General features: G+C 45.4%; 11 protein-coding genes across 11 annotated transcripts; 4 read left to right on the top strand and 7 right to left on the bottom strand.

Annotated features, from left to right (window-relative positions):
- Positions 1 to 186: 186 nt before the first annotated feature.
- On the top strand, positions 187 to 2,583 carry N7495_008325 (uncharacterized protein; the record flags this gene model as incomplete). Its single annotated transcript, XM_057210976.1, has 6 exons — positions 187 to 290; positions 347 to 362; positions 433 to 535; positions 588 to 824; positions 895 to 1,930; positions 1,992 to 2,583. 6 exons carry the CDS (start codon positions 187 to 189, stop codon positions 2,581 to 2,583), a joined length of 2,088 nt encoding a protein of 695 aa, XP_057060519.1.
- Positions 2,584 to 3,460: 877 nt separating this feature from the next.
- N7495_008324 (trehalose-6-phosphate synthase) lies at positions 3,461 to 5,473 on the bottom strand (the record flags this gene model as incomplete). The annotated part of the gene is made up of 3 exons (XM_057210975.1): positions 3,461 to 3,994; positions 4,051 to 5,386; positions 5,451 to 5,473. 3 exons carry the CDS (start codon positions 5,471 to 5,473, stop codon positions 3,461 to 3,463), a joined length of 1,893 nt encoding a protein of 630 aa, XP_057060518.1.
- Positions 5,474 to 7,820: 2,347 nt separating this feature from the next.
- On the top strand, positions 7,821 to 9,214 carry png1 (peptide-N4-(N-acetyl-beta-glucosaminyl)asparagine amidase; the record flags this gene model as incomplete). The annotated part of the gene is made up of 2 exons (XM_057210974.1): positions 7,821 to 8,338; positions 8,422 to 9,214. Coding segments are annotated over 2 exons (1,311 nt in total), but the record flags the coding sequence as incomplete, so codon positions are not given.
- A 1,338-nt stretch (positions 9,215 to 10,552) lies between these two features.
- On the bottom strand, positions 10,553 to 11,761 carry N7495_008322 (uncharacterized protein; the record flags this gene model as incomplete). The annotated part of the gene is made up of 4 exons (XM_057210973.1): positions 10,553 to 10,576; positions 10,627 to 11,212; positions 11,265 to 11,613; positions 11,701 to 11,761. 4 exons carry the CDS (start codon positions 11,759 to 11,761, stop codon positions 10,553 to 10,555), a joined length of 1,020 nt encoding a protein of 339 aa, XP_057060516.1.
- Positions 11,762 to 12,231: 470 nt separating this feature from the next.
- Positions 12,232 to 14,105, bottom strand: N7495_008321 (glycoside hydrolase family 71 protein; the record flags this gene model as incomplete). The annotated part of the gene is made up of 4 exons (XM_057210972.1): positions 12,232 to 13,132; positions 13,186 to 13,411; positions 13,466 to 13,994; positions 14,049 to 14,105. 4 exons carry the CDS (start codon positions 14,103 to 14,105, stop codon positions 12,232 to 12,234), a joined length of 1,713 nt encoding a protein of 570 aa, XP_057060515.1.
- Positions 14,106 to 15,988: 1,883 nt separating this feature from the next.
- On the top strand, positions 15,989 to 16,882 carry N7495_008320 (uncharacterized protein; the record flags this gene model as incomplete). Its single annotated transcript, XM_057210971.1, has 1 exon — positions 15,989 to 16,882. One exon carries the CDS (start codon positions 15,989 to 15,991, stop codon positions 16,880 to 16,882), a length of 894 nt encoding a protein of 297 aa, XP_057060514.1.
- A 248-nt stretch (positions 16,883 to 17,130) lies between these two features.
- Positions 17,131 to 18,359, bottom strand: N7495_008319 (protein MEMO1; the record flags this gene model as incomplete). Its single annotated transcript, XM_057210970.1, has 3 exons — positions 17,131 to 18,010; positions 18,072 to 18,140; positions 18,205 to 18,359. The coding sequence occupies 3 exons, from the start codon at positions 18,357 to 18,359 to the stop codon at positions 17,131 to 17,133; spliced, it is 1,104 nt and encodes a 367-aa protein (XP_057060513.1).
- Positions 18,360 to 18,937: 578 nt separating this feature from the next.
- Positions 18,938 to 19,433, bottom strand: N7495_008318 (uncharacterized protein; the record flags this gene model as incomplete). Its single annotated transcript, XM_057210969.1, has 2 exons — positions 18,938 to 19,133; positions 19,219 to 19,433. 2 exons carry the CDS (start codon positions 19,431 to 19,433, stop codon positions 18,938 to 18,940), a joined length of 411 nt encoding a protein of 136 aa, XP_057060512.1.
- A 67-nt stretch (positions 19,434 to 19,500) lies between these two features.
- N7495_008317 (uncharacterized protein) lies at positions 19,501 to 19,830 on the bottom strand (the record flags this gene model as incomplete). The annotated part of the gene is made up of 1 exon (XM_057210968.1): positions 19,501 to 19,830. One exon carries the CDS (start codon positions 19,828 to 19,830, stop codon positions 19,501 to 19,503), a length of 330 nt encoding a protein of 109 aa, XP_057060511.1.
- An 827-nt stretch (positions 19,831 to 20,657) lies between these two features.
- On the bottom strand, positions 20,658 to 21,168 carry N7495_008316 (VOC family protein; the record flags this gene model as incomplete). Its single annotated transcript, XM_057210967.1, has 2 exons — positions 20,658 to 20,881; positions 20,943 to 21,168. 2 exons carry the CDS (start codon positions 21,166 to 21,168, stop codon positions 20,658 to 20,660), a joined length of 450 nt encoding a protein of 149 aa, XP_057060510.1.
- A 3,087-nt stretch (positions 21,169 to 24,255) lies between these two features.
- On the top strand, positions 24,256 to 26,392 carry N7495_008315 (putative acyl-CoA oxidase; the record flags this gene model as incomplete). The annotated part of the gene is made up of 7 exons (XM_057210966.1): positions 24,256 to 24,421; positions 24,509 to 24,707; positions 24,783 to 24,902; positions 24,964 to 25,113; positions 25,178 to 25,694; positions 25,754 to 25,808; positions 25,863 to 26,392. The coding sequence occupies 7 exons, from the start codon at positions 24,256 to 24,258 to the stop codon at positions 26,390 to 26,392; spliced, it is 1,737 nt and encodes a 578-aa protein (XP_057060509.1).
- Positions 26,393 to 26,698: the final 306 nt, after the last annotated feature.

Here is a 26,698-nt window from a genome sequence, read left to right as displayed (position 1 = left end):
CCCTCATACTACCCTTCTACCCACCTTATCCGACCTGAACCCCTCCCCCATTACGCCAAACCTGAGAACCCTGAGAAACCTGAGCCGTTAGACTATTTGTGCCTACTTTACGAAAATCATCCCAAACATCTTTTTCGTGGGATAGGCAAACCCCCGAGACTCGCTCACTGAGCAGCTGTGCTCACCATGAAGGTCTCTCCGCTGCTCATTTCATGGCATAATGAACATGCCCCCATCTATTCCGTCCATTTTGACCCCAATGGCAAGGGTCGCCTGGCAACGGCTGGAAAGTAAGTCCGATTGATGAATGTCATGTTGTGAAATTTGGCTAATTTGAATCTTTCAGTGACAACAACGTTCGAGTACGTCTCCGCATCTCCCTTCGTCCGATCCTACCGTTCCAAATAATTCTTGTCTAATCCAGTTCTATAGCTCTGGAAGGTTGAATCCACCGGCGACGAACGCAAAGTTACGTATTTGAGTACTCTGATCAAACATACACAAGCTGTCAATGTGGTTCGGTTTTCCCCGAAAGGTACGCCATCTTCTGCTCCGTTCAACGGGGTGATAATCTGACTTACGTGTAGGTGAGATGCTTGCATCTGCCGGAGATGACGGCAATGTCTTGCTTTGGGTACCATCGGAGCTCCAACTACAGAATACGCTGGGCGAAGATCGATCAGATGACAAAGAGACCTGGCGAGTAAAGCACATGTGTCGCTCGTCAGGTGCTGAAATCTATGATTTGGCCTGGTCCCCCGATGGAGTCTTTATCATGACTGGCAGCATGGATAATATTGCTCGAATTTACAATGCTCAAAATGGTCCGTGGCTAATCTGACCTTCTAAATTTATATCCAATCTTGTTGCCATTATACTAATTGATTTCTACAGGTCAAATGGTGCGACAGATCGCAGAGCATTCTCACTATGTCCAAGGTGTGGCCTGGGATCCGCTTAATGAATTTGTTGCGACTCAGTCATCGGATCGATCGGTCCACATCTACAATTTAAAGACCAAGGATGGCCAGTTCACTTTGACACCTCATGGTAAAATCATCAAAATGGACATGCCAGCCAGACGTATCATATCTAGCAGTCCTGCTCCCCCAGATCTAACGGGCCGCAACAACCTTTCAATTGCTTCACCCGCTCCATCTACTCCCGGGACTCCTATGGCATTCCACCTTCCTATGGATCCTCCTCCAGTTTCTCACAGCCGGCGTTCGTCGTTTGGTTCGTCTCCGTCACTTCGACGCTCGGCGTCTCCTGCTCCTTCTCTACCCTTGCCGGCTGTAAAGCCTATGGAGGCCTCTTCCCCAAATCTCTTTGGAATGGGTGTGAAGAACGCAAGCTTATATGCCAACGAAACCTTCACTTCGTTCTTCCGACGATTGACCTTTGCACCTGATGGGAGTATGCTGTTCACTCCGGCAGGACAATTTAAGACCACTCATATTTCTCCCAATGATCCCTCGAAGACAATTGACGAAGTAATTAACACTGTCTACATTTACACCAGAGGCGGCTTCAATAAGCCCCCCATTGCTCATCTTCCAGGTCACAAGAAACCGTCGGTTGCTGTCAAATGCTCTCCGATATTTTACACGCTGAAATCGGGTTACCAGCCCGCTAAGAGGATCACACTGGATACTTCCTTTGGTGAGGAAATGTTCCCGCCTCTGCCAGAATCTATTGTTGCTCCACAAGTATCGTCCACAAGCCAGCCACCCATGGACCCTCCAACATCCACCACCAACAACAGCGATTCTAGCAGTCAAAACCTGTCTGTAGCTGCATTTGCGCTTCCATACCGCATGGTCTATGCTGTAGCCACACAAGATGCTGTTTTAGTATATGATACTCAGCAACAGACTCCCCTGTGTATTGTGAGCAACTTACACTTTGCCACTTTTACCGATCTGACTTGGTAGGTCTCCATCCTTGCTTTAACGCATAGTACTTTTGAACCAGAAATTAACCGCATATAGGTCAACTGATGGCCTGACCTTGATTATGAGCTCCACCGATGGGTTCTGTTCAACCCTTGCATTCGCACCTGAGGAGCTAGGTCAAATTTACAAAGGAGTGACTGGACCGAACTCTGTTACCACCAACCCACCCAGCTCGGCCGCGACATCTCTGCAATCTCCCGTTAAGCCAACCTTTGCACCTGCAGGCACGGGACCGGCGGCACCAACCCCATCACAGGCCCCGCCAGCTAGTCCTGCGCGCTCCAGCTCAGTTTGCTCAGTCACAACTCAGTCCTCCCAGCAGGTAGTGAACAACCCTACACCGACACTCGGATCCGTCCCTTCAGTGACTGCAACACACTCAGCGAACCTTGCAACGCTACCGCTGACCACACCCCCGCAAACCCCCTTGTCAACCCCCTCACAGAGTGGAGCCGGCGTCCCAGCGCCCGTTTTAGGAAAACGGGACGCATCGTCTTTTAGCGAACCTGAAAAACAGGAGAGCAAGGCCCAACAGCCGAAGAAACGCCGCATCGCCCCGACTTTGATTTCAGCCAGTACCGATTCAGCATCAACATCAAAGGATGGCGCTGGTCCGACTGGGGCCTAAACAACCACAGTTTTGCTTCCGATCACGATTCACACGCTATTTCCAACTTTCACGGTCTTGATTCACCATTTTCCAATATCCCTATCTGCTTGGCTCATCAGCCTGCTCTATCTCATTATCTCCTTTTTCGCTCTCATCTTCGAACTGATACCCTGTGACCTTGTCGGGTGGATGTTCTTTCAACTTTTATTCGAATTCTTGGACCGATTAACGTTCTTCTACATCCAAAAGACTTTGTGGCTGTAATGTTCCTGTTCTCATATTCTTCCGGGTGCAACATGAATCCTGTTTAGGATGCATTGTTGCCGGGGTTATATTCTTACTTCAATTTTGCTGGAGTGTTTCGTTTGTTACAGTACGTGGCATACTGCAGGTGCTTACTATGAGATATTTTATTATTATTTTGGAGGTTTGAAATTGCTAGGTTACAAAAAAAAAAAAAAAAAAAAACTGTAAACTATTGTACCATCTTGTTTCAATAGTCGTTTCCATTTCTGTAGGTTTACCTCGTCTAGTTGGAAAGTGAGTTACCTATTTAGTCAATGACTAGCCAATCCTCGTTAGTTCCAATGAGAGCGTGATGTACACGTACTTATGCTAGATGGAATGAAGATCAAGTAATACTTGGGAGAGTAAGAGACACTAATAATAGTCCTAACAAAAGGAATGAAACGATAAAGATGAGCTGTTCCCTATGTGAAGTCTCGAAAATTGAGAGAATGTCAGAAGAAGAGCGCACTGTCTTCAAAAAAGGCGGAAGTCCAAAGAAGAGGGGTATTGTGTGACCTAAGAATGATTAAAGGGGGGTCGAATGCATGTAGTCGAGGTAATGATGCTCGTGAATTTGGTATGTGCGGGATTAACAGAGGAAGGTAATTTAATCGAGGTAAATTTCGTCAAGTTTATTCGCGTTATGAGCGTTCGTGAGGGCATTTTGAAGGGAAGAGTACCAGGCAATTGCAGTATGAGGAGCCTTGCGCTTGAGTAGGAACTTCCAGTTGCGCTCTCTGTGCGCTGGAGACATTTCCAAGGCTGCATTGATAGCGTCGGCGCATTGCTTGTAGTCCCATGGATTGACGAGCAGCTCATAGCCATGGAAGATGGATGCACTACCTGTGAACTCGCTTAAAATGAGGGAGCCATGCTTTTGAGAGGTGAGCTCGCCGTCTTGGCAGTGGATGAAGTCGTGGCTAGTCAGGTTCATTCCTTCGCGGAGGTTGGTGGTCATGAAGATCTCGGCCACGTTGAGTAGAGCGAGGAGCTGGGAATAACTGATGTCTTGTTGGAGTAAGACGAGGGGCGAGTGTGTGAGTGTTGAGTAATGGGAGTTGATTCGCATTGTGATCTTTGATACCTGAGCTTCTAATTCAGGAATTTCTGTTGCCGACGATGCGATCTGGATCAAGACGACCTGTTTGAAATGGATCAGTATCACCTTGAGCTCTTTTTTTTTTGCCTTATTCCTACATTCTCACGCCACTTTGGGTAGCTTTCAAGAAAGATTTCAAACGCTAGAAGCTTCTGCTTGATGCCACCTGGAGAATCAAGTCGGTCCCGAGCCACAATCAATCGCTTGCCCATATACTTCTCCATGATGGTTGGAATCCAGTCCTTGACTTCAACAGAATGACGCAACACGTTGAGTGACTGATAATCAATCCCTAAAGGAATGCTCTTCACATGAACGAATCGACTACCAGCATGTACTACATCAAGCGAGACTTGGAGTCTTTGAAGCTTACTGCAGGTGTTGATAAAGTGCTGACAGTACTCGTCCGTCTGGAATGCAATCAGATCAGCACCAAGAAGACCGTCGAGCAAGGCATTGCGCGGAGTCAAGCAGCGAAAGATCTCCGATGAAGGAAACGGTGTGTGCAGAAAGAATCCAATCTCGGCTTCGGGCAACATCTTTCGAAGTAGACCAGGCAGCGCTAAGAGGTGGTAGTCGTGGATCCAGACGGTATCTCCTGGACACCAGTGAGTGACAATACTGTTGGCGAAAGCCTCATTCACTTTGAGGTACTGTTTCCAAGAGTAGTCCTCGTACTCAGTGTGTCGAGGGGTCTCTTGCATCTGGTAGTGGAGAGCAGGCCAGAGTACTGAGCGGCAGAAGTGCGAGAAGTGGCCCTCGAACTCACTATCGCCCACGAACACAGTGAGCGATTCATAATCGTCCTTCAAAGTCTCACTGATAAGACTTCTAGTGGTTTCGGTCAGGGAGTCGGTGGGCATGCCCAAGGTTCCAACCCACATGGTATCTTCAAGGATACCAACGTCTTCGGCCGCGTGGATGGCATTCTGCAGACCACCATGTCCTTGTTCAGCGGCCTTCACTACCCAGTCTACAGTGGAAAGAATTGCGGTAGGGCTGCAATGATCGGGGTCGGACGAGCTTTGTGTACCGTCACCATTCAGAAAAGTAGACTCCCGAGGTTCACGTGGAAGGGTCAGAAGAGATGGCTGAGGGTGGGCCATTGCTTTTGAACGAGGCTGGTTGAATTTGCGACTGCGACCCCACCGCACGTCGCGCGGTTCATTAGGACCGGGTCCACTGGGATCATCTGCAATAGGAATCTCTCCTGCCATATGCGATGCGTAAGCCTTGAAGATCTTCTCATGCTCTGTCGCAGCTCCGGGTGTCAGGGACAGACTGCCAGATCTGAGGCGCGACTTGCGAATATCACGTCCAGTGATGGGTAGAGGACCCGAGCCATCGTGGGCAGCATAACTTTGCGACGATTTGCGGCGTCGTCGTCTTCTCACAACGTCAGTTGACTGGAAGTCAATAGTGTAAGGAAGAAACCTGGATATCGTGTTAGTTTCGGGATTAAAGATTAGGTATTCGGGTCTATTGGGTCTAAACTCACAGAGAGGCAATGAACACCGTCATCACGGGGAACCTAGGAGGAGAAATGAAGATGGACAAGGTTGAGTTCGTGGAGAGAAAAGAATTCAGAAGTTGAGAAGAAAAGGAATTCGCAGTATCAGCCGAGGCAACTGCGTCCTAGTTAATGGGTCATTCGGTTAAATAGGTAGATTCATTGTATTTGGAAAGCGAAAATTGGAAATAGTGAGTGGTGAATAGCCAGATGTATATAGAACGCATCCTAAAACTTCCGGTTGGCTGATAAGATCAGTTAACATCTCACATTGAGCGACTTAGTTATATCCTATAACAACACCATGCAGCTTCGGAACCGTAGGATTAACTCGGATCTTCCTACCCCGCCACAAGTTTCTCGGGGATGTTACAGCCTGGCGTTACCCTAAAGACCGTGCTTCTCCGGGGTTTCCCAATGCAGTTGATTTGTAGTATTGCCTGATGGGGATAGTCCTTCCAAGGTGAAGAGAACATTCCAAGGTTGGATAGTTGGTAATCGGCGTCTATTCTAGAGCACGCTCTTGCTTTTGGGTTCAATGGAAAACATAGAAGTTAATATGGTCAGAGCGATGGGAAGTAATGAGAAGGAAGAGAAGGAGAATGAAGAAGAAAGCGGGGGATTGAAATATGATTGACACCTGAAGGAGAAGGTGGAAATGCGGAGTAAAAACCTTAGACTCATATTTAGACATATAGTTGACAACTATTCACTACGTAGGTAAATATTTACTTTAATTAACTTAGCCTTCATCATCTAGGTATATGGACATGTTCATAGGTGGAGATGGGGTATTTGTACTAAGAAGATGCGAGGTCCATAGGGCAGGATGCTAACCCTTGTTTGGACATTGTGTCCGTAAGGGCTATCCATAGTGGAGAAAGGATTATACTATGTAAGCAGTATTTCCCTCAAATTAAAACTAGCAGTCCTCTGTCTAGAATGCTATAGACATAAAAGACCATGTCTGCTGAGTTATTTGTGTTTCGATGTACGCAATTCAGTCCTGATTTTGTAGCCAACACAAAGTTCAACCGTTCGACCGTTCAACCTTGGAAGGCTTGAAAACATGGAGGAAGTGGAGTCAAGGGTGACGCGGAGGTGTAAAGCTAACGCGTTGTAAGTCTTGAAGTGGATCTGAAAAAGAAAAATCCAAGAATCGTCCATCTCCAATAATCTTGGAAACTAGTAATTCAAAATATATTGGACGCGAATGACCTGTACATCGTCACTCTTGGCTCGATGCATAGGGCACAGAGTACATGCCCGTGCAGTTGTTCGAACATGAAGTCTGATATTAGCACGTAATACTACCCAATTAGATATGGCGCCACAAGAGATATTCCAAGGTTCGAAGATGAAGCTGCTGCCTAGATAGGTTAGCACAAATTTAGGACCAATCAAGTACAAGATAATGTGGGCAAATTCCCCGAACTCAGGGTGAAGACCAAAGCATGAAACTGAGGGCTAAGCCTTTTCTATATAATCAGAGTTATATAACTCAAAGTACAAGACTTGGAAGATTTGGAAGATTTCAAGTTTGTTTCATCTATCGAACTTGGCGGTATAGTTATCATATTGAATCTGGATTGAGGTATGATATATTGATATCGTCATGATAGACACTGCCACCTGTGCAGTTACTCTGTTTGGAATGTTGAAAATGCGCGAGCCATGGATTTTTCAGGGTCCAATGAATGATGAATCTGGAAACCCTTGGAAGGGTATGATATAGTAATCACTAACTGTGTAAAGTACTGTGTAAATATGGTATAACTACCAGATTAGTAGTGACTAGGTATTGAGCTGCCAATCAAACAATATAGATAAACATGTATATGAAGTAAAATGTGAGAGTAAGATGCGATGACAAAGGATGGAGTCGAAAAGGCCTAGTCCGATGCCAAGACGGACGCTTGCGTGGCGGAACAAAATGAATAAAATTTACAAGTGAACGCGCGTAATCTTTACCATTTGGACCATTTTGACTTGACCATTTTTCAAGGCCTATATTCCCTCCACTACTGTTGCATTCTCCATCTCAGTAATACTTATTTGAAAATAACAATATTTTAAAAAATAGCTTAATATTTATTTTCTGTGGAGATTGACGTGTTCAAAAACCATGGAGTAATGTCCTTTTTCTTGGCTTTTTAAGGGCTTACGCACGCCTTCTCAGTAAATACGTATCCTACCCTATCGAGCCGCGTAACGAACTTCGGAAACGGGCCCCCTCCCCTACATCTTTTCCAATCCCCTTATCCTCCCTTTCAACCTTCCAGTTCATCTCATCCCATCCAGCTTCTCTGGGTTCACATCCACAGAATTTAGAGTCTGCCTGACTTGAGAAAAAAGACCATGGCGGACAGACATCATCAGGCACCTGCCTCGGACAACAGCTACGATGCCTCAACACTCAGTCGCGAGTTCGAACAATTAATGCGCAACAGACGATTTAATCAACTTCAACAATCCAGATCTCGAACTGGCTCACCTGCTCCGGTCGCTAATTCAAACCCCAACTATTCAATCCCACCACCCTCAAGAGCACCTCCGCCTCCTCCCTTGAGAGCTTCAGCACAACAACCAACTACACAATCAGCATCAAAGCCTACACTTCGTGGCCTTCCCATCATGCCATCGCCTCCCCAGGATGCTACCTCTACCACATTCTTTAACTTTTTAAATGTTCTATCCGTGACTCCCACGAAATACGAAAATCCAGGTCTATTGGACGATGCCCTTTCAATCATTCCACTCGATCGGTTGTACTCGGAAGCAGAGGAGGAGAGCCAAATTATGCAGGCGAAAGCCGCCAGTCTAGGAGAGAAGCCGGACTGGGGATACCAGGATTGTGTTATTCGAGCATTATTGAGGTTCGTACAGGGTGCTCTAGATTCCAATAGCCATGCCACTTTCTTCACCCCCTCTCTCGCCTATATTAACCCTTATTTTACAGATGGTTCAAGCGATCCTTCTTCCAATTTGTCAACAACCCCCCATGCTCCAGATGCCACATGCCCACAATTTCCCAGGGCATGACGCCCCCAAGCCCTGATGAAACGGCCCGCAGCGCCACCCGTGTCGAGCTTTACCGATGTTCAGCACCGAGTTGCGGTGCCTACGAACGATTCCCCCGATACTCAGATGTGTGGCAATTGCTACAGACACGGCGAGGCCGTGTGGGAGAATGGGCCAACTGCTTCAGTATGTTCTGCCGTGCGGTCGGGGCCCGCGTTCGCTGGGTATGGAACTCAGAGGACCATGTCTGGACAGAGGTGTACTCTGACCATAACAAACGATGGGTGCATGTGGATGCCTGCGAGGAAGCATGGGATCAGCCTCGTCTCTACACTGAAGGATGGCGCTGGAAGATTTCCTACTGCATTGCCTTCTCCATTGAGGGAGCGACCGACGTCACTCGCCGCTACGTACGCAACTTTGCCCGGAATGGAAAGCCACGCACCCGTGCGCCCGAAGAAGTTGTTCTCTGGTCGATTTGCGAGGTTAGACGAAAGCGCCGCGAAAACATGTCCAAGTCGGATCACGCCCGCTTGATCAAGGAGGACGAACGTGAAGAACGGGAGTTGCAGGGCTACACTGCCTCTGCTCTCGCCACAGAGATGAAAAACCTATTCCCAAGCAGTCTCCAGGGCGAGCAACAGAAACACGCCGAAGCTCGCCAGGAGGTTTCTGCGGAATGGCTCACTGCCAGAGGACATGGCCAGTCAGGGCCTGACCGGTCTCCTGGGCGGTAAGCCCTACAAACGGAACCTTTCATCCTCTCCTTTCTTTTGTCCCTTGGGATTTTGAAGAAACAAAAAAAAAACGATTGTATCAAATCGACACACACACACACACCCACCCAATCTGATCTACTAGACTCCAGTCATGGGAATGATCGCATCTCCGGCGATGTGACCACCCTTAGACCGATCAGAGGGCATGACTGTCGCGCTGGATCTCCCCGCGTCGGCGTGAAATAACGCCGTGGGTTCAGTTCAGACACCGAGGCGCGACCGCGATCCCAAAGTTGACTCGCAATAAAAAAAAATGCTGAGCACAAAAACAAACACCGATTATCCATCAATCACAAATTTTATACCCCACATGACCTATCGACACTTGTCACGATCATCTTTCCTTCTTATTCTTTTTTCTCTCCATTTTTTGGATACAACAGCCGTCGAGGAAGTGATTCCAACGCATTTTGCATTCTCACGGGTCTACAAATAATCGGTTTTCATTTCTTCCTATTCGCATGGCATTTGGCTTGGGCATAGCTTCTTTTATTTTTCTTCTGCCAGTAATGGTTTCTTTCTTAATTGGGGTTCCATTTTACCTTCCATGTCCTTCTCCCTTGGCTTAGGGCTTGCTATCCAATTTCTTCACCTTCTATTCTTATTCTATACGAGGATCTATCCCACTTTCAATACCATCTATTATTTTATGCATCAAGCTCTCCGTAAGAAATGACCCTATGAACATTACAAATCATCTACCGCACACTGAAATACTAAGCTTTTGTACCCAAAAACCAATCCTCAGTTATAATTTACGCATTGACAAAAATTCCCGCTATGCCCAATATACTGGAGACAAAGTTTTCTCCTGAGATGACATTATGTCAAGCGTTCTGACTCTTATTTCAGTTGCTGCGTGCAATTCAGGCACGGGTTGAATGGGGTCCGAGTCTATTTTTAGTTGTAGATTCCATGGTTCTATGTGGGTCTTTATATGGAATCTAGCATTTTTGTACGTACTTCCATGATTTCATATTTAATCAGCGCCTAAACGTGAGGTTATCACCTTATTGTTCAATTAAATCAATAGGCCATTTGTATCCGTAGTTGGTACCCTCTTAGCTCAGCTAGGAATTCGAAACAGAGTATAATGCATCCGACTTGGTGAAGTATAGCCTTGGAAAACAGTGCCTATACACATGGACTCTTAACTTATAGGTAAAATACGAAGGGGGAAACCGCCTAGAAACAACCTCGAAGCCGTCCAAGGTTAGAAGAGATGAAAATTGGCATTGGCAGATATCCAGGTAGCAGGGCAATATGGTATGTGCATACATAGCAGCAACGCTAGAAGATTCCATTCAACCCGAGCTATAGGAAATGCAACAGTCGATCCCCCTCCGCCGCAGATCAACACTTACTCGACTCAACTCAGGCATCCCATACGACTGACCCTGTAGTCTAAGTTCCCACGATGCACGCGCGAACGAGCAGGAAGGAAGACTGGTCTCCGAATCCGACGAGCTACTCGAGTCTAAACTCGACGATTCCTCGTCCGAACTGGATTCCACAAAACGTGCTGCCGGCTTACCCTTCGAGCCTGGACCCGGTCCAATCCGACTGATCCAGCCCTTGTTCCGCAATGGCGATGACGATGGCGATGACGAAATATGCAGCGCGCTCAGCGGGTCAAGAAACACAGGCAGTCTCTCCACAGGCTCACTGAACCAGCGACTTCCCAGGACCAACACGAAAGTCTTCAATGCAGGTAGACTAGCGAGGGCGTGACAGGTTTCGTGCCACTGCACCCGTCCTGCGGAGACGTATACTGCACGCACGGGGTCTTTGGTCGGGAGCCAATGGCCGTGAAACGACCAGCGGAGCTCGACATTTTGGATGCAGTTCCAATGGTCAGCTAGGATTGTTGGGCGGAGGTAGGGTAGAGACCAGGGGTTACTGAATTCAAAGGTGTTGAGTGTGTAGAGGAGATGTATAGATTCGTGATATCTTCCATACTGTCAGTACTGTGAGGTTGTAAGGGAAAAGTATATGTCCAAACATTTGTCGGCATGTCAATGCTAGTCCTAGCAGTATACCATTGCCACGAGAGTCGCGCAGATCCCCCACTTTCGCGGGCTGGGAAATTCCCCCGCCCTGACAAATTTTGCATATCTCATGATCGTTGACCGGACACACTACATGACCGAGTCGCCGGCGACTACGCTGGATAATATGTAGACGGTGACCACCTTGTACGTACTCCCATATCATCAGCCGGAGTTCAGGCGAGAGGCGCGTCAGTAGTTGGCACTGGAGTTGTATCTGCGTCTGTGATTTGACTTCTGCAATGCGGCGGGAGCGCGGGAGGGGAGCAGGCTTGTCGGCTACCAAATGCACAAGAGTAAGACCTGGATATTAGCCTAAGCTCTACCCTGGATGATCTATCATTTTTTCGGATAGAGTCATTGGCGGGTATTGGAGTTGGTACAACTGACTCTGGTACCGCTGAGCGAGCACATCCTCCCAAGAAAAAACGCCCCGTTTGATGCGTGCCATTTATGCTTTAGGAATAGGAATGAGGAGAAGAATTGAAGGAGAAAATGAGGGAATCGGGAGATACTTGAACTTTAGACAATAGGGGATGGTGCACGGAACTTGAGGCATTAAATGTTCGGGGAAATCGGCTCAAGCCATTGTCAGCATGAGCCTAGCCTAACAGGAATGTCGATTCCATCTGGACGGACAGCATTGGGTCAAAGAAACAAAGCGCAGTTCGACCTCGCATGATGTGATTCCATAGAGTCGGTGAGCGATAAAGAATAGGAGGATCCCAAGATAACGAAAACAACTCTGACTAAATTTGACCCAATAGTACGTATATCTAACATACTTTCATTTTGCTTACTTTGTGATCTATCTTACAATTAGGGACATATTATGATCATCCTATTGCATTCAATTTATCAATGATAGCGGAATTGATCTCTCTATTTTGGATTTTGGATTGTCTAAATTGCCTCAGAGGCTCAGAAACAATGACAGCCGCAGGAATCATCATCAATAGTGCTGGCTGGAGAGGAATGTTCTTTGGTGGCGCTGACACCGGTGTTGGTGCTATATTTAGCACTGGGGACTGCAATGGCGCTGGGAGTAGCAGCGGCAGTAGCAGCGACAGTAGCAGCAGCACTAGCGCCGACAGTGTAACCAACACTGAAACCAACGCTGGCGCCGACATCGATACTAGCACCGGTATCGGTACTGGTACTGGCACTGGCACTAGCACTGGAAATGGTATTGGGAATAGCACTGGCAGTAGCACTGACAGTAGTTGGTACCGCAACGGCAGTTGGCACGCCGGAGACCGCACTCAGAGTGTTAATGGGACACTTCGTTTTCAACCCAACTGTTAGCGAAGCATATCCCTCAGGCAGAAGCTCGTCAATAGTCTCTGGGGCAGGCAGCACTCCAACATAGGCGTTGAAGTTGTAGATACCGGCCTGGCAAGAAGTAACAATATCTCTCATGCTAGTTCCCGACAACACAGTCTCGCCAGATCTGGTGACCGAGAAACTTTGTTTACCGACACCCATGGGCACTGAGAAAGCAGCAATACCAGCCGGTGCCAAGAAAGTCTTCTCATGACTGCCTGATTTCACCAAGAGTTGTGCGGGTTCCTTGAGCAGCGAGACAACAAAGATCTCATCGTTCATCGTCTCCCATCCGTCCGGCCTTCCCTGGAAGTAGTTACCGCTGGAGTTGTCTGCAGCTCCCATTGTCGTGTCGGTTGCGTCGCAGTCGGTGTTTCGGGGCGAGGGACGGTACCAATAGACCAGCTTCTCTTCGGTAATGTATTGGCCTGCATCTAGACTGCCGGCCTTGTAGGCGGATATGAATGGCTTGGCCATTTCCAACCAACCTCCGTGTGGCCTAATTTGAGTATCAGTATTGAGCATTCAGTCAGGTGTAGTTAGGTGACTTACATATCCATAACCCATTTAGACGCGCCATCATCAGTATGAGGCGATGACAGTGGACCAATATAGTGCGACTCTCCATAATCGTTCCAGGTAATAATCTCTACAAATCGAGGCTGCAGAGTGAGAACCTCTCGCCAACGGTTATACCAGAGCAAGTCCGATGGGAACACCCAGTTCTTGCTGTAAGAGACCTCATCGCCAAAGTGGGTAGAGAACCATGCCGAGACCGCTATAGTGCTTTCTTAGTTTCTTATCACATTAGCTGTGGATATGGAGATCTTACGTGCGATATAAGGCTTGCCGCTTAGAGCACTAGCGTAGGAAGTGTCACCAGCGATCACGGAAATATCTTTGCCTGCTGAAGGGGCCTTGTTATTGCCGTTGCTCGGCCACCCCATCCAATTGAAAGCGGCATCAACGTTATCAAAATTGCCCTCTCCAGGATGGAAGTTCGGGGCGAAGAAGAGTTCTTGGCCAGCCGAGGAGACCATGGCATCGACATCGACACCATCGCCCGAAAAAGAAGAAACAAAAACTTTGCCATCAACCATGAGCTGAGCGGACTCACTGGCATACTTCTTGATCTTGGTACCGACGGCACTTCCCTCGCTGGTGGACCACCAGTTGAAGTCGAAAGACAGAAACACTTTCATTCCATTTTTAGCAGCGGAAGTATAGGCATATTCCAGCTGGTTATCAGAGTAGGAGTCGGTTCCAATGTTTAAAGCAAAAGCATCGATGCCAGCATCTTTTGCGCGGATCATGTCATCATCATAGTCTGCGGAGCTCTTGCGATTGCTCACGATTCCAACCTACAAGATATTAACATGAAATACGGGGAAGTTGTTCAAGTTCTCAGTTCATACCATGAAATGGCAAAAGACCAGCTTTTCACCAGATGAGGTTGAGGTTGAGCGATGCATGATTGAAGAAGGTCGATGGAAATGCCCATGAGCTGGGGCAGCATGGACCGGGACGGCCCAGGTCGAGGGCGCTAGTAAGCCGAGAAGTACAACCGAGACGAGCTTATGTAACATTCTATACCTGTCAGTTGAGTTGTCAAGAGCATATAAATCAATAGATTAAGCAATAGAATCCGTAGAATCAGTAAAATACGCACTTCAAAGCTCAGTTCCAATCCCCGGATAAAAAAAATAAATGAATGAAGCGAGGAGAAGGAAAAAGAATGATTGCCTCCTGGGCAAGTGAAATCAAGGGAAAAGAGAGTGAATGATTTGGTGATTCGGGAGCTTCCGTGGAGTTCCTTACATATTAGAAGGATTTTAGCATTAATTTTATTTTAGTTTATTTGTACATTGATTCCATCACAGTGCAGACTATGAAACAGCTAGAAAACCCCATTACCATGAAAGACATCTCCAAAAGTTAGCGCCGTGGCTGCGAAGAACCAATATGAAGGTGTGATTGGTGCATGGGGGTTTAGGTGATGCGAGTGGCTTGTGCCCAGATGACATTCTGATTTGCTATAGAAGACGATAAGATGGCCCTAGATTGAGGGACGCAAATTGCAATTTTACTACTCAAGGACTTTGCAAGTCCAGGGGTAAAAGTAAAGTCATTAAGGAGGATTAGCTAGGTTTCAGATATCCACTAATAAAAGTTTCCGAGATCTGACTAAAGGCTCTAGAGATATTTAGTAAGATAGATTCGTAGTAGATGGTACTGCACTTCTCGATAGCCGCGTTAATATCTCTCCTCGATATGTTTCAGACTGGGCCCTGCATTAAAGAAGTGATATCGACATGTAACAAAAAAAAAAGTCAAAGACTTCAGTAACAAAGCCAACTTAGAGCCTCAACCTTTACTCAAAATTATCATTTATCGGTGAGCGAACTTTGGAAATATCCCGATTCTTTCGTTATTCTAGGCAATTTCTGAGAGTACTCCCCGAGCAACGAGTCGGAACGACATCTAGGTTACTCTACATAGCCCACATGTTTGAAGTTTTTCGGAGCTCTTTGTTAGTGGGCCCAAAGGCCAAGACTGTCAAAGGTCGGACATTTCTTACTGAGTCATCACGTGGATGAGTTTGTTTCTAATTCCCAATTAGGCTTAGTCTACTTATATACCTCTATACTTACCTCTAGTTATCTACTCCTTTCTCTTTCCTCAAATCCATTAATGAGATAAGACCAATGATTACGAACATATATACTAAGCTAAGCAAGGGTGATGCTTGAAGTACTTCACGTTAGACAGGGTGATCTGCACTGCGCTCATTGACCAATAAAGGTGCCTTCCAACTAAAGGTTGAAAGGTTCCAAGGTTACCTAGGTAGGAACGTATCGAGAGAATTCAAGGATTCTGTGGTTTATACATAGGTGCTACCTACGGAGTATCAATCACTCCACGAGTCACTCCCAAATCCTTGTCTTGCTTTTTTCTAATCAACGGGTCCCAATCGGATTACGTCCGTACCTAGGTATTTAGTGTATTCGAAGCTATCCAACTTTATAGCTCACTCGGTCATTGGTGGGGTTATCACCCTTTGTTTTGATCAGTTCATTTAATGAAGTGTTCACCTTGTCGTTCATTTTTTGCCGCTGAGGAAAAACCCGCAACTAAGCTGTTTTGGGACAGCGCTAGACTATATACATCATCTTCACGTATACGGAGTACTAGTAAAAGTAATCGATCCATGGATCTCATTCTAGTAGCACTTGATTAATCTCTTTCTACCCCCCAATATTTCTTTCTGATCCATATGCATTCGAATTCTAGTCTAGATTATCAGTAAGTTCTCAGCGCTTTGACAGGTCACGTATAGTGTGCTAATCTTGTTTAGATGAAGGTCTTCAATATTTTCCGGGATGTCTGCCCAGGTTGGGCTCTTGAGTTGATGTTCGGAGAGATCAAAGGCTTCAAGCCTTCACAAAACTACAGTAAAGAAGAGATGCGCAATCGCGTTTTCCAGTATGGTAAGGGCCTTCAGTGTCCCGCCTCCACATTTGCCAACATCATTACCCGAGAGCATCTGCTTCGAGAATCCGTGCAAGAAGAGGAATTTCTTATCACGATGCGTGAGCTATTTCTTGAGATAATCCACGATTTCGGAAGGGAAAAACCTGACCTCCGGAATACTGCCTGTGAGCTTGTAAGGCTTTTCAAGAGAAATGTTGAAGATATTGAGCGAGAAATCGAAAAGGCAAAAGCAGCAATATACCAGAGGGAGTGGCAGCTCTATCATGCTGAGATGCGTCTCCCTCGACAGCCTTTGAAGGATATGTACGAGGAAATACGAGAGGATCCAGCTTGGTATCTTCAGAAGGATCTCATCGCTCAATGTATGAGAAATGGCGGATGCTGCAGCCGAGGCTGCAATTGCTGTGAGAATCGTCTTTGGAACAGTGAAAGAAGCAAGGGAGTCGGGCATTGCACAGGCCGGTGCCAATGTTGTAGGGAATCCCAGGGTAGATGTGGTTCATTCAAGCATCAAGAAAAGCCTGGAAAAGATGGTGGAGGAGATGATAAAGAAAATGGATATCGTGACCGATATAATGAGCGTGATATTTTGATACAGGCTCTTGAGTGCCCCGATCCAGCGTGTCTCCTGAAGATGATAGAAATTCACTTTTCAAAGTTGAGACGCCCTCTTATTACGGCAAGAGTCAAAGGGAGGTTGAACCCATTCAAAAGATTGTTTAAATTCGGCCACTCGAAGCTGCCTAGGGTTTGGTGACTTTTGTTATATCAGAGATTAGACTCACAAGTCTCAAATTTCTAAAAAATGCACTCACTTTCAGCATTCACTTTCGCAAGTGATAATTTGGTCAATTCATGTAGTCTGGAATATATAGATATTCTGTGCGCTAAAAGCCTTTGAGAGCCCACGGGCCTGATATGGTATGCACGCAAATTGGTACGAAAAGTAATGTTTCAAAGTGATACGACATCAGAGTAGACACTTCACCTAGTATCGTTGAAGATCTAGAGCACTGCAAAAGCCGACACATAGCTCACAGAACTATCCATCACATCTACGATATCTGAGCTACGTTCATACCTCAGAAAATGGAACTGACCCTGTTCGCCCTCCGGTCGATTCGCCGTGACAACCTCAATTGCCGCCATGATCACTCCAATGGGGTGACGACCGCAGACAGTGTTTCCCGTACGCTCGATAGTATCAAGGAACGTTTTTGCAGACCCGCTTGCGATGGCTGTCATGGTGGCAATATCAAAGGCCGAGATACTCTCGTGAATAGCCGGCTCCTTACTCGAGATCCGATCTCGCCGATTTAGGGAATGCCCAGCCGAGACCACATTGATGCTTTCCGCAACATGAAGCGGATCAATACTGGGTTGTGGTAGCACATCGCTCGACAGAGGAAGTTCGGGCCCTGGCTTTGGTGCCTGCGGAACATAATACGTATAGCGGAAGCGGAGGCCCCAATGACAAAAGTCAGAGCTTATGACGAAGGCATTGGATGGGTCGGCTACGTATGGGGCAAGTAAAGCTCCGAATGCTTTTTCTGTCGCAGAAGATGTGCTACCGACCATGATCGGGACTAATTTAGGGTATTGTGATGTCGGAGTGTTCGGGTACTGCAATTGAAGGAGGCGGTGGATGAATGGCAGGTGCATTTCGATACTGTGTTCCTCCTCGTCAACAGACTTTTTCATAGTCGTGAAGCTGATATTTGATCCATTTGGTTTAGTGGCCTGCGCTGTTCGGAGCTTAGAAATCAGTTCGGTGTCTAGAGGGAGAGGATCGTCCGAGAGCGGGGTATAATATGATGTGACTTCGGGGAGGGCCAATGTAGAGAGTGAGTGGTGATGGGAGGGGCCCAGTATAAAGATGCGTTTCCTTGAATTCAATAGTTAGAGCCGTCAATCAACCATGCGATGAATGAGTCAGGAAAGCTTACGTCTTGGATAGATCAAGTGCCTTGTACGCATAGGCTGCACAGGGTCCTGAGTAGGCATAACCAGCATGTCTAATCCCAACATTGATCAGAAAAGGCGATTTAACCCTTGTGCTATAAAGATGGGAATACATACGGCGCAATAACTACGCGAGCTCCAGGAACCGGAAGTGAGCTGACATGGTCCATCACCTCCGGTACCTGTGCTAGCCAGTCATCCAGCTCGCCAGTGAGAGTCTGGGGACTATCCGAGTACCACGAACCGGCGTGTAAAGCCTCTCTAGCAGGCATGGTGATGTGTGATAGTTTCAAATATCAGGGTTAATAGAAGGATGCTAAAGGAGCTGAGAAGCGGGGGACATCTTGGGCAGCGTCATAGCGGGGCTCGGGGCGCGGGATGCCGAACGCTCGACTATAGGATCACACTATAAACCTGACACGCGATAAAGTCCGTCCTTATAAAAAGTGGTTGTCTATGCTATTATAGGCATGATAAGTATTAATGTTCTGTGTGGCCTCACTCGTGAGAATGAAGTGGGCTAAATACGGAGAAGCGACACTCTAATATAAAGAACTTTGTGGTTATAATAAGGCAATCAAAACTTAGATATGGGAATTAGGTTAGGTCAGGTCAAGATTCTTGACCATTCTGACCCATTTGCCCATATATAAACAAAACGAGATTGATAAATTTCAATATTGAACAGACAGAACTACAAAAAAAGAGATCAGCTTTTTCCTTAACAGATTCATAAAAGAAAAAGAGAAGTAAAGAAATCCGTTTGATTTAACAGAAGCGTCAGCACCCTGATACATCAAACGAGTTCTAAATAAAATCAGGTGGGACACAATCATCTGATTCTCTAAAGTTAAAGGGTATCCTCGTCACAGTCACTCGAAGAATAAAGAGTCATGATACAGTCGCCAACATTATCCCATTCAAAGCTGCGGCGACTACTAGTCAAACGAGTATAGTTTCTATCGCCAGACGCTTCAAATGAAGAGGTCACGCTGGTCTCACATTCACTATCGCCGTAGATAGATAATTCCCAACCGCTAGTCAGACTGGGTGCTAGCAGCATCATTGCTATAGTTGGGGTTGCCCAGCGAAGAGAGGCGTGGCCAAGCTTTGAAAACTGCATGACTGTACTCGATAGTCTTTTTCCGCTCGCGGGTATATTGATTGAGGGCAGCTTTGAGGGTTTCCGGTTCCACGTCCTGCGGAATTTCGTAGAACATATCCTGGTTGAATTTGCGATCGAATAAAAGGTATCGAATAGGATAAGGCGAGTTGGCAGCGCGGTCGATTTTGAACTCTGCAAGAATTTTATCGGTCCTGGTTCGGTTCAGATTCTTGGACGTCATTTTTTTTTTCCTTCGAGGATGAGCTAATAACCTTATCAGCCTGGTAGAGTTAGTAGAACAGGGTTATTTACCTATTTTGCTTTTTCAGAATGTTATGAACCCTTTCTACTTTGGTATTTCCTATTACAGCATTATTGCCAGGGCCGGGTCTACTCTGAGAAGAGCGACGTGGCCAAGCTTTAAATACTGGATGGCTGTACTCGATGGTGTGTTTTCGCTGGCGGGTATATTGATCAAGGGCGGCCACGGCATGCGGAATCTCGTAAAATATATCCTGCCAGAACTCGCTATCGCTTAAAAGGTATCGAATAGGATAAGGCGAGTGAGCGGCACGGTCGGTTCTGAACTGTGCAAGAATAATTTCGCTGCTGGTCTGGTTCAGATTCTTGGATGTCATTTTGTATCTGTAAGGGATTAGCCATCAACGTAGCTAAAGTTAGGTAAATTAGGGAGATTACCTAGGCTCTGTCTTGACTTCCTAATCATTAATAGCACCTTTGATATTTTAATATCTGATATGAATGCTTCAGTATTTGAAGTATGAGATGTTCGATAGCTCCAGGCAACCGAAGTATGAGCCCATTATAAGATGTGTAAAATGATGACGCGATGGCACTATTTTTTTCATATTTTATTTTTTCTGCTTTTCATCTAACTATAACTTCTCAGGTCTTTACAAAGTGGTATTGCACTAGTATGATGGCGTAATTATAGTGTAATCCACTGACTACTACGGAGCAGAGTAGCATGACTATATTTTCGCACCTAAAGGAAATTTACTTACAGTATTTCCGTATGTTTGTGCTACTAGTAGAAAAGAATGTTCAAATTTTCAAAACATGGTTTTTGTTTCAACAACTCAAGATTGTCTAACTGTCAACGTGTGTAATTTCTAGCACTTCCAATATTACCCAAGGTAGCACTTCTGAGCCCACCTTAAGAGATTTCACCCTTTAAATAATACTTTGATGCAAGTCGAGATGAAGAGAAAGAGTAAACCGACATTGAAGCCATACGATTGTTTGATGGTTATAAGTAGTAGCTGCAACTAGGACTGTAGGAAGGACCTGCATACAACAGCCAATAACATGGTCTGAAAAAAGCCAGTAACTTCCCGACGGCAAATGATTGATTGATTCATCTGATAATTATATAAAGATAAAGGAGCCATACAAACGATATAGACTCTCGAGAGGCGTGGATTCTTTCTCGACTATCATCCACTCACATACCGTGATCAACCTGTGATATTTTTATTAATCCCTGTGCTTTGGCCAGAACGAGAAGGACAAGAAATATATTTACAGCTTCAATATTATTGCCAAGGGGGTCAAGCAAAAAGGCCGCAAAGTAATTTGCATGATAGTGTGTTCGTAAGCCCGGGGCACCATGGCATTCACCGCCAGCGTCAATACCTGCCTTATGAAAAGCTTCGACGGTGGCATGATCTAGTGCGGTCTTTAGTGCATATTCTTCTCAAAAGACAAGAACCAATTGTCCGCAACTCACCAGCAGCAGTAAACCCGACGTGAATGGGGCTCTGTGTCCAATCCTCCTTCGCGGAGATCCAGAAGTCAGCATGGCCATCAGGACCAAGCCCAACTGTCCCGGGAAAGCGATGAAGCTCTATATATCCTAGAGGACATAATGTCTTTATGTACCACTGGACGACTTCCTCGAACCGAGCAGACGGTGCGGTGATGATCAAGTGATTAATTTTACCAGTTCCACCCATTTTGTATTTCTTATGATATCAGGTATTCAATAATACGGGGGATTGAAGCCTTTAATAGTGGTCGATTCAAGGCAGCAGTGCTAGGCAGTAAGAGACTAAAAAGTGGGAATTCAGCGGAGCAATTAGAGTTCCGGGGAGTATACAGGCGACGGGGTGGCAGGGTCGACCCTACCACTCTACCACCCGACGAACTTTTCGTCTTATCGGCCAATAAAAACTCTGCATTTCATTTTTTGTGGGTGATATGATACATCATAATAAGTTTGTCGGGGAGCTAAAAAAAAAAAGTCGTCGGGTAGTGGTAAATAGCCATCTTATGTGGTAATATGCAAGATTTGACTTACGGTGCTTCAACCCTACCACCCCGCCACCTAGCTTCAATTTTCGACAATTTACCAGGAATTTGTAAAATGTTTCTTCCTTCATTCAACAATGAAGCAGTCAACTCAATTCAGATTTTGACAATATATATACAACTATTAAAGGAATTGCTAAGAATAACACGTTTGAACTGGTTTTAGGAACTTATTATCATTTTTTGAAGTTTTCATCTAAAATTATAAAATTTCATAACAATATATATCTATAGACTGGATCTATTTACATCTTAGTCCTTGCTAATCGATTCCTGTCTCTTACCATCTTTTACTGATCTTTACCATTGTTTACTAGACTGAAGATTTGGGTATTTGTTTTTTTCGTCTATTTATACTTCTCTACACATATCGCTTGATTTCTAAGGATGTGATCTCTGTGAAGGAGTAAAGCTAATCTTAGATTCAGAACTAGCTAGGTCACAAACTGTGTACAAAATCCTTAAGGGATGTAAGAGAGTCGGCGTGGAGTCGAGGATGAAGGGCCCTGGAGTCACGTGATCCTACTGCAGTAAGAGTGGATAATGGGCACCAAGATCCATATGGCGGGCATCAACCCGTTACAAACAGTATACATGTAACTGTGATGTCCCGTCTTTACCGACTATTCTGTGTTAGACGATGGAACACATTCGTCTCAGACAGAAGAGCGACTTGTAGGATAAATAGCTAGTCCTTACCATGAATGAAAAACCAGACTTTACAACCACTTCAAGAGAACACAAAGATATTATAGGGGCGTAAAGCGCAACCTGTAATAGGTGTCAGAAGTGGGCGTTAGCCTATCGAATAGTTATTCCACACTTGATACAGGTGTACCGACAGTATTGTATTTAATTTGAATAGATAATAGTTGATATGTTCCAAGAAATTATAAAGTCTGGTAAATAATGGTAAAGATCAGTAAAAGATGGTAAGAGACAGGAATCGATTAGCAAGGACTAAGATGTAAATAGATCCAGTCTATAGATATATATTGTTATGAAATTTTATAATTTTAGATGAAAACTTCAAAAAATGATAATAAGTTCCTAAAACCAGTTCAAACGTGTTATTCTTAGCAATTCCTTTAATAGTTGTATATATATTGTCAAAATCTGAATTGAGTTGACTGCTTCATTGTTGAATGAAGGAAGAAACATTTTACAAATTCCTGGTAAATTGTCGAAAATTGAAGCTAGGTGGCGGGGTGGTAGGGTTGAAGCACCGTAAGTCAAATCTTGCATATTACCACATAAGATGGCTATTTACCACTAGGGTCGACCCTGCCACCCCGCCGCCTGTATACTCAGTTCCGGGTATCTGTGTCTTATCAGCACACTAAACACATGTTTCCCGTGTTTGGTGTGCCACGCCCCGTCTTTTTTCCAAATCCACGCCACAACCCTCTATTTTTTCTAAATATTATATACATTGACGCCGCATCTCTCCAAAATAGAGCATATCTCTCTCCTTAACTGCCATGAATCAATGGTTTTCGTTTCCCAATCTCCCTCATCAGGACCACTTGGAGGGGGTGAAACGCTATATGCTTCAGCAATGATAATAAGTTGTCTGTCACCACTGCGACGTCTATAGGCGAAGTTAGCAAACTCCCTCCAATATGAATTGGTCACAGTACTCACATCCAACCACTGTGAGAAGTGCAGTAATATTCAATTTTCTGAAGAGTGTGTTCTTGACGAGTAATTGTTGCTCTTCATCTATAGTGATAAACTCTCGTTGAATATAGCCTTTTTAAGACATTTCAAAACATACAAGTCCTCATTTCTGCATACGAGCTTGAAGAAATTAGATGTTCCTTAAAATTAAGCCCATTTCCTGATTATTGCTACGCAATACCTTCCAGAAGCAGATATGCTGTTTAAGAGTGCTTTTTTGAGACATCGGGACCCCGCGAGTATCTGATCTAGATCAGTATATTTCTAATACTGAAGAAGTAATCAGACTTCTCAGCAGTATCCATTATCTAGGAGTTTGATTTACTGGTCCACAGTGGTATCTTACAGAATGGCGCATTTGTGATACTCTTTCTCGTATACAAAAGCACTGTAGATCGAGATCCGAACCCCCAATGATATGATTGTATGAGTCAATTTACGCTACTTAACCCTCGCCTATTTTGTCAATACAAAAGGGCAAAAGGGGTCAACTGACCTAATATTTAAATAAAGCATATTTCTAAATAGAGACATGTACGAGAAGCATGCCGTATTCGGACTAGTTCTTATGCAACCTCGAACAACAGGGTCGCGCAACCAAGGCTCTTCACAATTCAAGTTTATAACCGCTTCAGGTAATCAGTGATGGACCATAGCAACTTGACTTTATTCACATGTCGTTGCAGCTCGGGACTTCCGAGGTTTGTTGGTATGACCTTGGCAGATCCGTTAACTTTGTTGATAGTTTTGGAGCATCATGAACTTAGAACTACGGATACTTTATAACGACTTACAGAGAAAAAAACCCTCATGAATAAAGGCGTAGGATAGTGTACTACGGGACTAGACCTGAGTGGTGTTTTGCTAAAATCTCACTATGCATCGGCACTCCACCTAAGCTCTGACGAGTAGTCCGCTTCAATCCGCTATGTTAAGTACAAAATTGTTACTACTTTTAGAAATTACTTAATTGTTTCTCTTGCCTCCAAGGTGATCTTTTAACTGGAATTCACCTGTTTATTCGCAATTCAAGAAAGATCTTTTTTCCCACTATGGAAGCTGGATTACAGCAGCAGCTTAAACAGCTACAGCAACCAAATGCCAGCTTGGATGCTCTGGCAAGCTCAGATATTTTCAAGCCTACCCCGCGGAGTTATAGCCTGAATGACTCTACCAGACTGACTTACCAGAGGGCGAAAGCATTTGCCAATGCCTATGGTATGTCACTCTCTTTTCATTCACCGCCACCTACCTAAGTAGCCCTGGAGTTATATATGTACGTCTACTAAGCGAATACTTGTGCAGGTTTGACACTCAAGGATGTGCTATATCTCACCCCTAAGTTCTGGAAGCTGCACCGAGAGCCTCTGGTAGCACTTGATGGAGGAGCCTTTACCCTGCTCAGTATTCAATGTAATCTTTTTGTGGGCACACTGGCTCCTTTTGCCTTGGAGCGTACTGAGCTTCAGCCAATTCTTCAATCTGCTTTGGACTTTGACATCTCGTAAGTATTTTGCTTAAGATGATTTATGTGATGGCTCATCTTCCAATTTGAAGCTGACATTAGCTTGATATTCAGGGCACAATTCATGTTGACCGAAGTCAGTCATGGATTGGATGCACGAAATATCCAGACAACTGCAACGGTTCTCCCCAGTGGTGAAATTGATCTCCACACTCCATCCCCAAACGATGCAAAGTAAGCCGAGAATATCACATTCCATTCATGATTTGCCATGTGATACTTAAAAGATAGCCAGGGTTATGCCGCCGACTACTACCAGGGGTGGTATTCCAGTAGTTGCAATTGTGATGGCTCGTCTTGTGAATAGGAATAAAGACTGTGGAATCCGGCCGTTTCTAGTTCAGCTTGGAAGTGGAAAAGAAATGTGCAAGGGTATCGTGTCGAAGTAATTCTCCAACCTCTCCAATTGTAGTTGCTTGAAGTTTGAGTGAAGGCTGATTCATGAAAAGAGCCTTACCTCTTCGGACTGGCACACACCCGGTCGACCATGCTATCACATACTTTGACCATGTTCGCCTACCAATATCTGCCCTACTGGGTAGCACAGAAGAGATTCAGAACCAACGAGAGAGCTTTTTCAAGTCAATTCATCGCGTTGCAGTCGGAACTCTCTTCCTCTCGGGCTGTGTTATTCCATTTCTCAAACTTGCCGCCTTCAATGGCGCAAGTTTCAGCCAGAACAGGCTTGTCAGTGGAAACAATGGAAGCCCAGTAGCTGTGATTGAGTTCCGGACTCAACAAATGCCCATCCTCCACGCTGTCGCCCAGTATAGTGTGTTAGAACCATTCCTTATTTCTGCAGCAAATGCATTCAGAAATCAGAGTTTGGACCCTAGAGTGCGTCACGGGATAGCCACAGCCTTCAAAGCAGTGGCACTGGGCCATTTCAGCAAGAGTGTGAAGGCCATAAATGAACGATGTGGTTGGCAAGGACATTATGAGAGTAATCAGATTCTTCAGTTGGAGGTAAGAACCAAGATCACCCACCCGTGAACTCTAGTTCAAGTTAACCAATCTTTCTATAGCTTGAAATGCGCGGTGCATCAACGGCAGAGGGTGATATCCGAGTTCTTGCCATCCGTATGTACTTAAATTGATCAAGATTAATTGAGAAAATCTGACACGAAGATACAGGACTTTCTTCGGAGATTTTGATTGACCGGTACCGGATGCCACCCCCCAAGGATCCTAAAACCCCTCTTGCTCGACACGAAGCCTCTTTGTTCTCTGAGGCGAGAACATTGTTGCAACAAGGTGCCAAGGGAACTCACCGCAGCAAACAGTTCAATCGGGATATTCTCCCTCTTGCTCTTCCATTGGTTGAGGCAATTGGCCACAGAATGGCATATGAAGCTGCCGTAGAAGCCAATATTGATCCGAGCCTGTTGGATCTTTATGAGTGTGGGGTTGTGAAGGAAGATTCGGCTTGGTATGTTGAGCAAGGCGGGATAAGCCGGGAGGTCCAACGTGAGATGGAAGCTCATGCAGCAGATATATTGCTTCCTAAGCTGAATGATCTTCTGTTGGCTTCTGGTGTACAGCCATATAGTCAGGCCCCCATGACCTCGAAGAACTTGTGGGATGATTTTGTTGAGGGGCTGGAGGTCTTCTCCGGAGACGCGCCTTCAGATCTCCTCTCAAATATTATCGGATCTAAGTTCTAGTTGATATTTTATCTTGGATCTAGCTTATAAAATTATCACAGCTAATAGGTAGTGAATTCAGAATTGAAAAGACAGATATTTGCCCAATCTGGGAGTTGAAATATGTAATATTGCCCAATATGGTTAGCGTAAACACGACCTCAATTCATGGACGCGCCGAGCCAATCGCATTCCGCCCCAGCCATTCTCACCTTCAGATGCAACTCTAGAGCACATTCTCTCTTCAACAATAACGACTCGGAGGAAGATACGCGCAATTGTTCCTTGCGAGCGTTCTCAGTCATATATCTGGAATCTATAATCCTC

The sequence above is a fragment of the Penicillium taxi genome, assembly GCF_028828555.1.
Source record: "Penicillium taxi strain IBT 34144 chromosome Unknown utg000005l_segment0_segment0, whole genome shotgun sequence".
Taxonomy (NCBI): Eukaryota; Fungi; Ascomycota; class Eurotiomycetes; order Eurotiales; family Aspergillaceae; genus Penicillium; species Penicillium taxi.
Note: the sequence above shows the minus strand (reverse complement) of the source record. Positions and strands in the feature narration are given on the sequence as shown.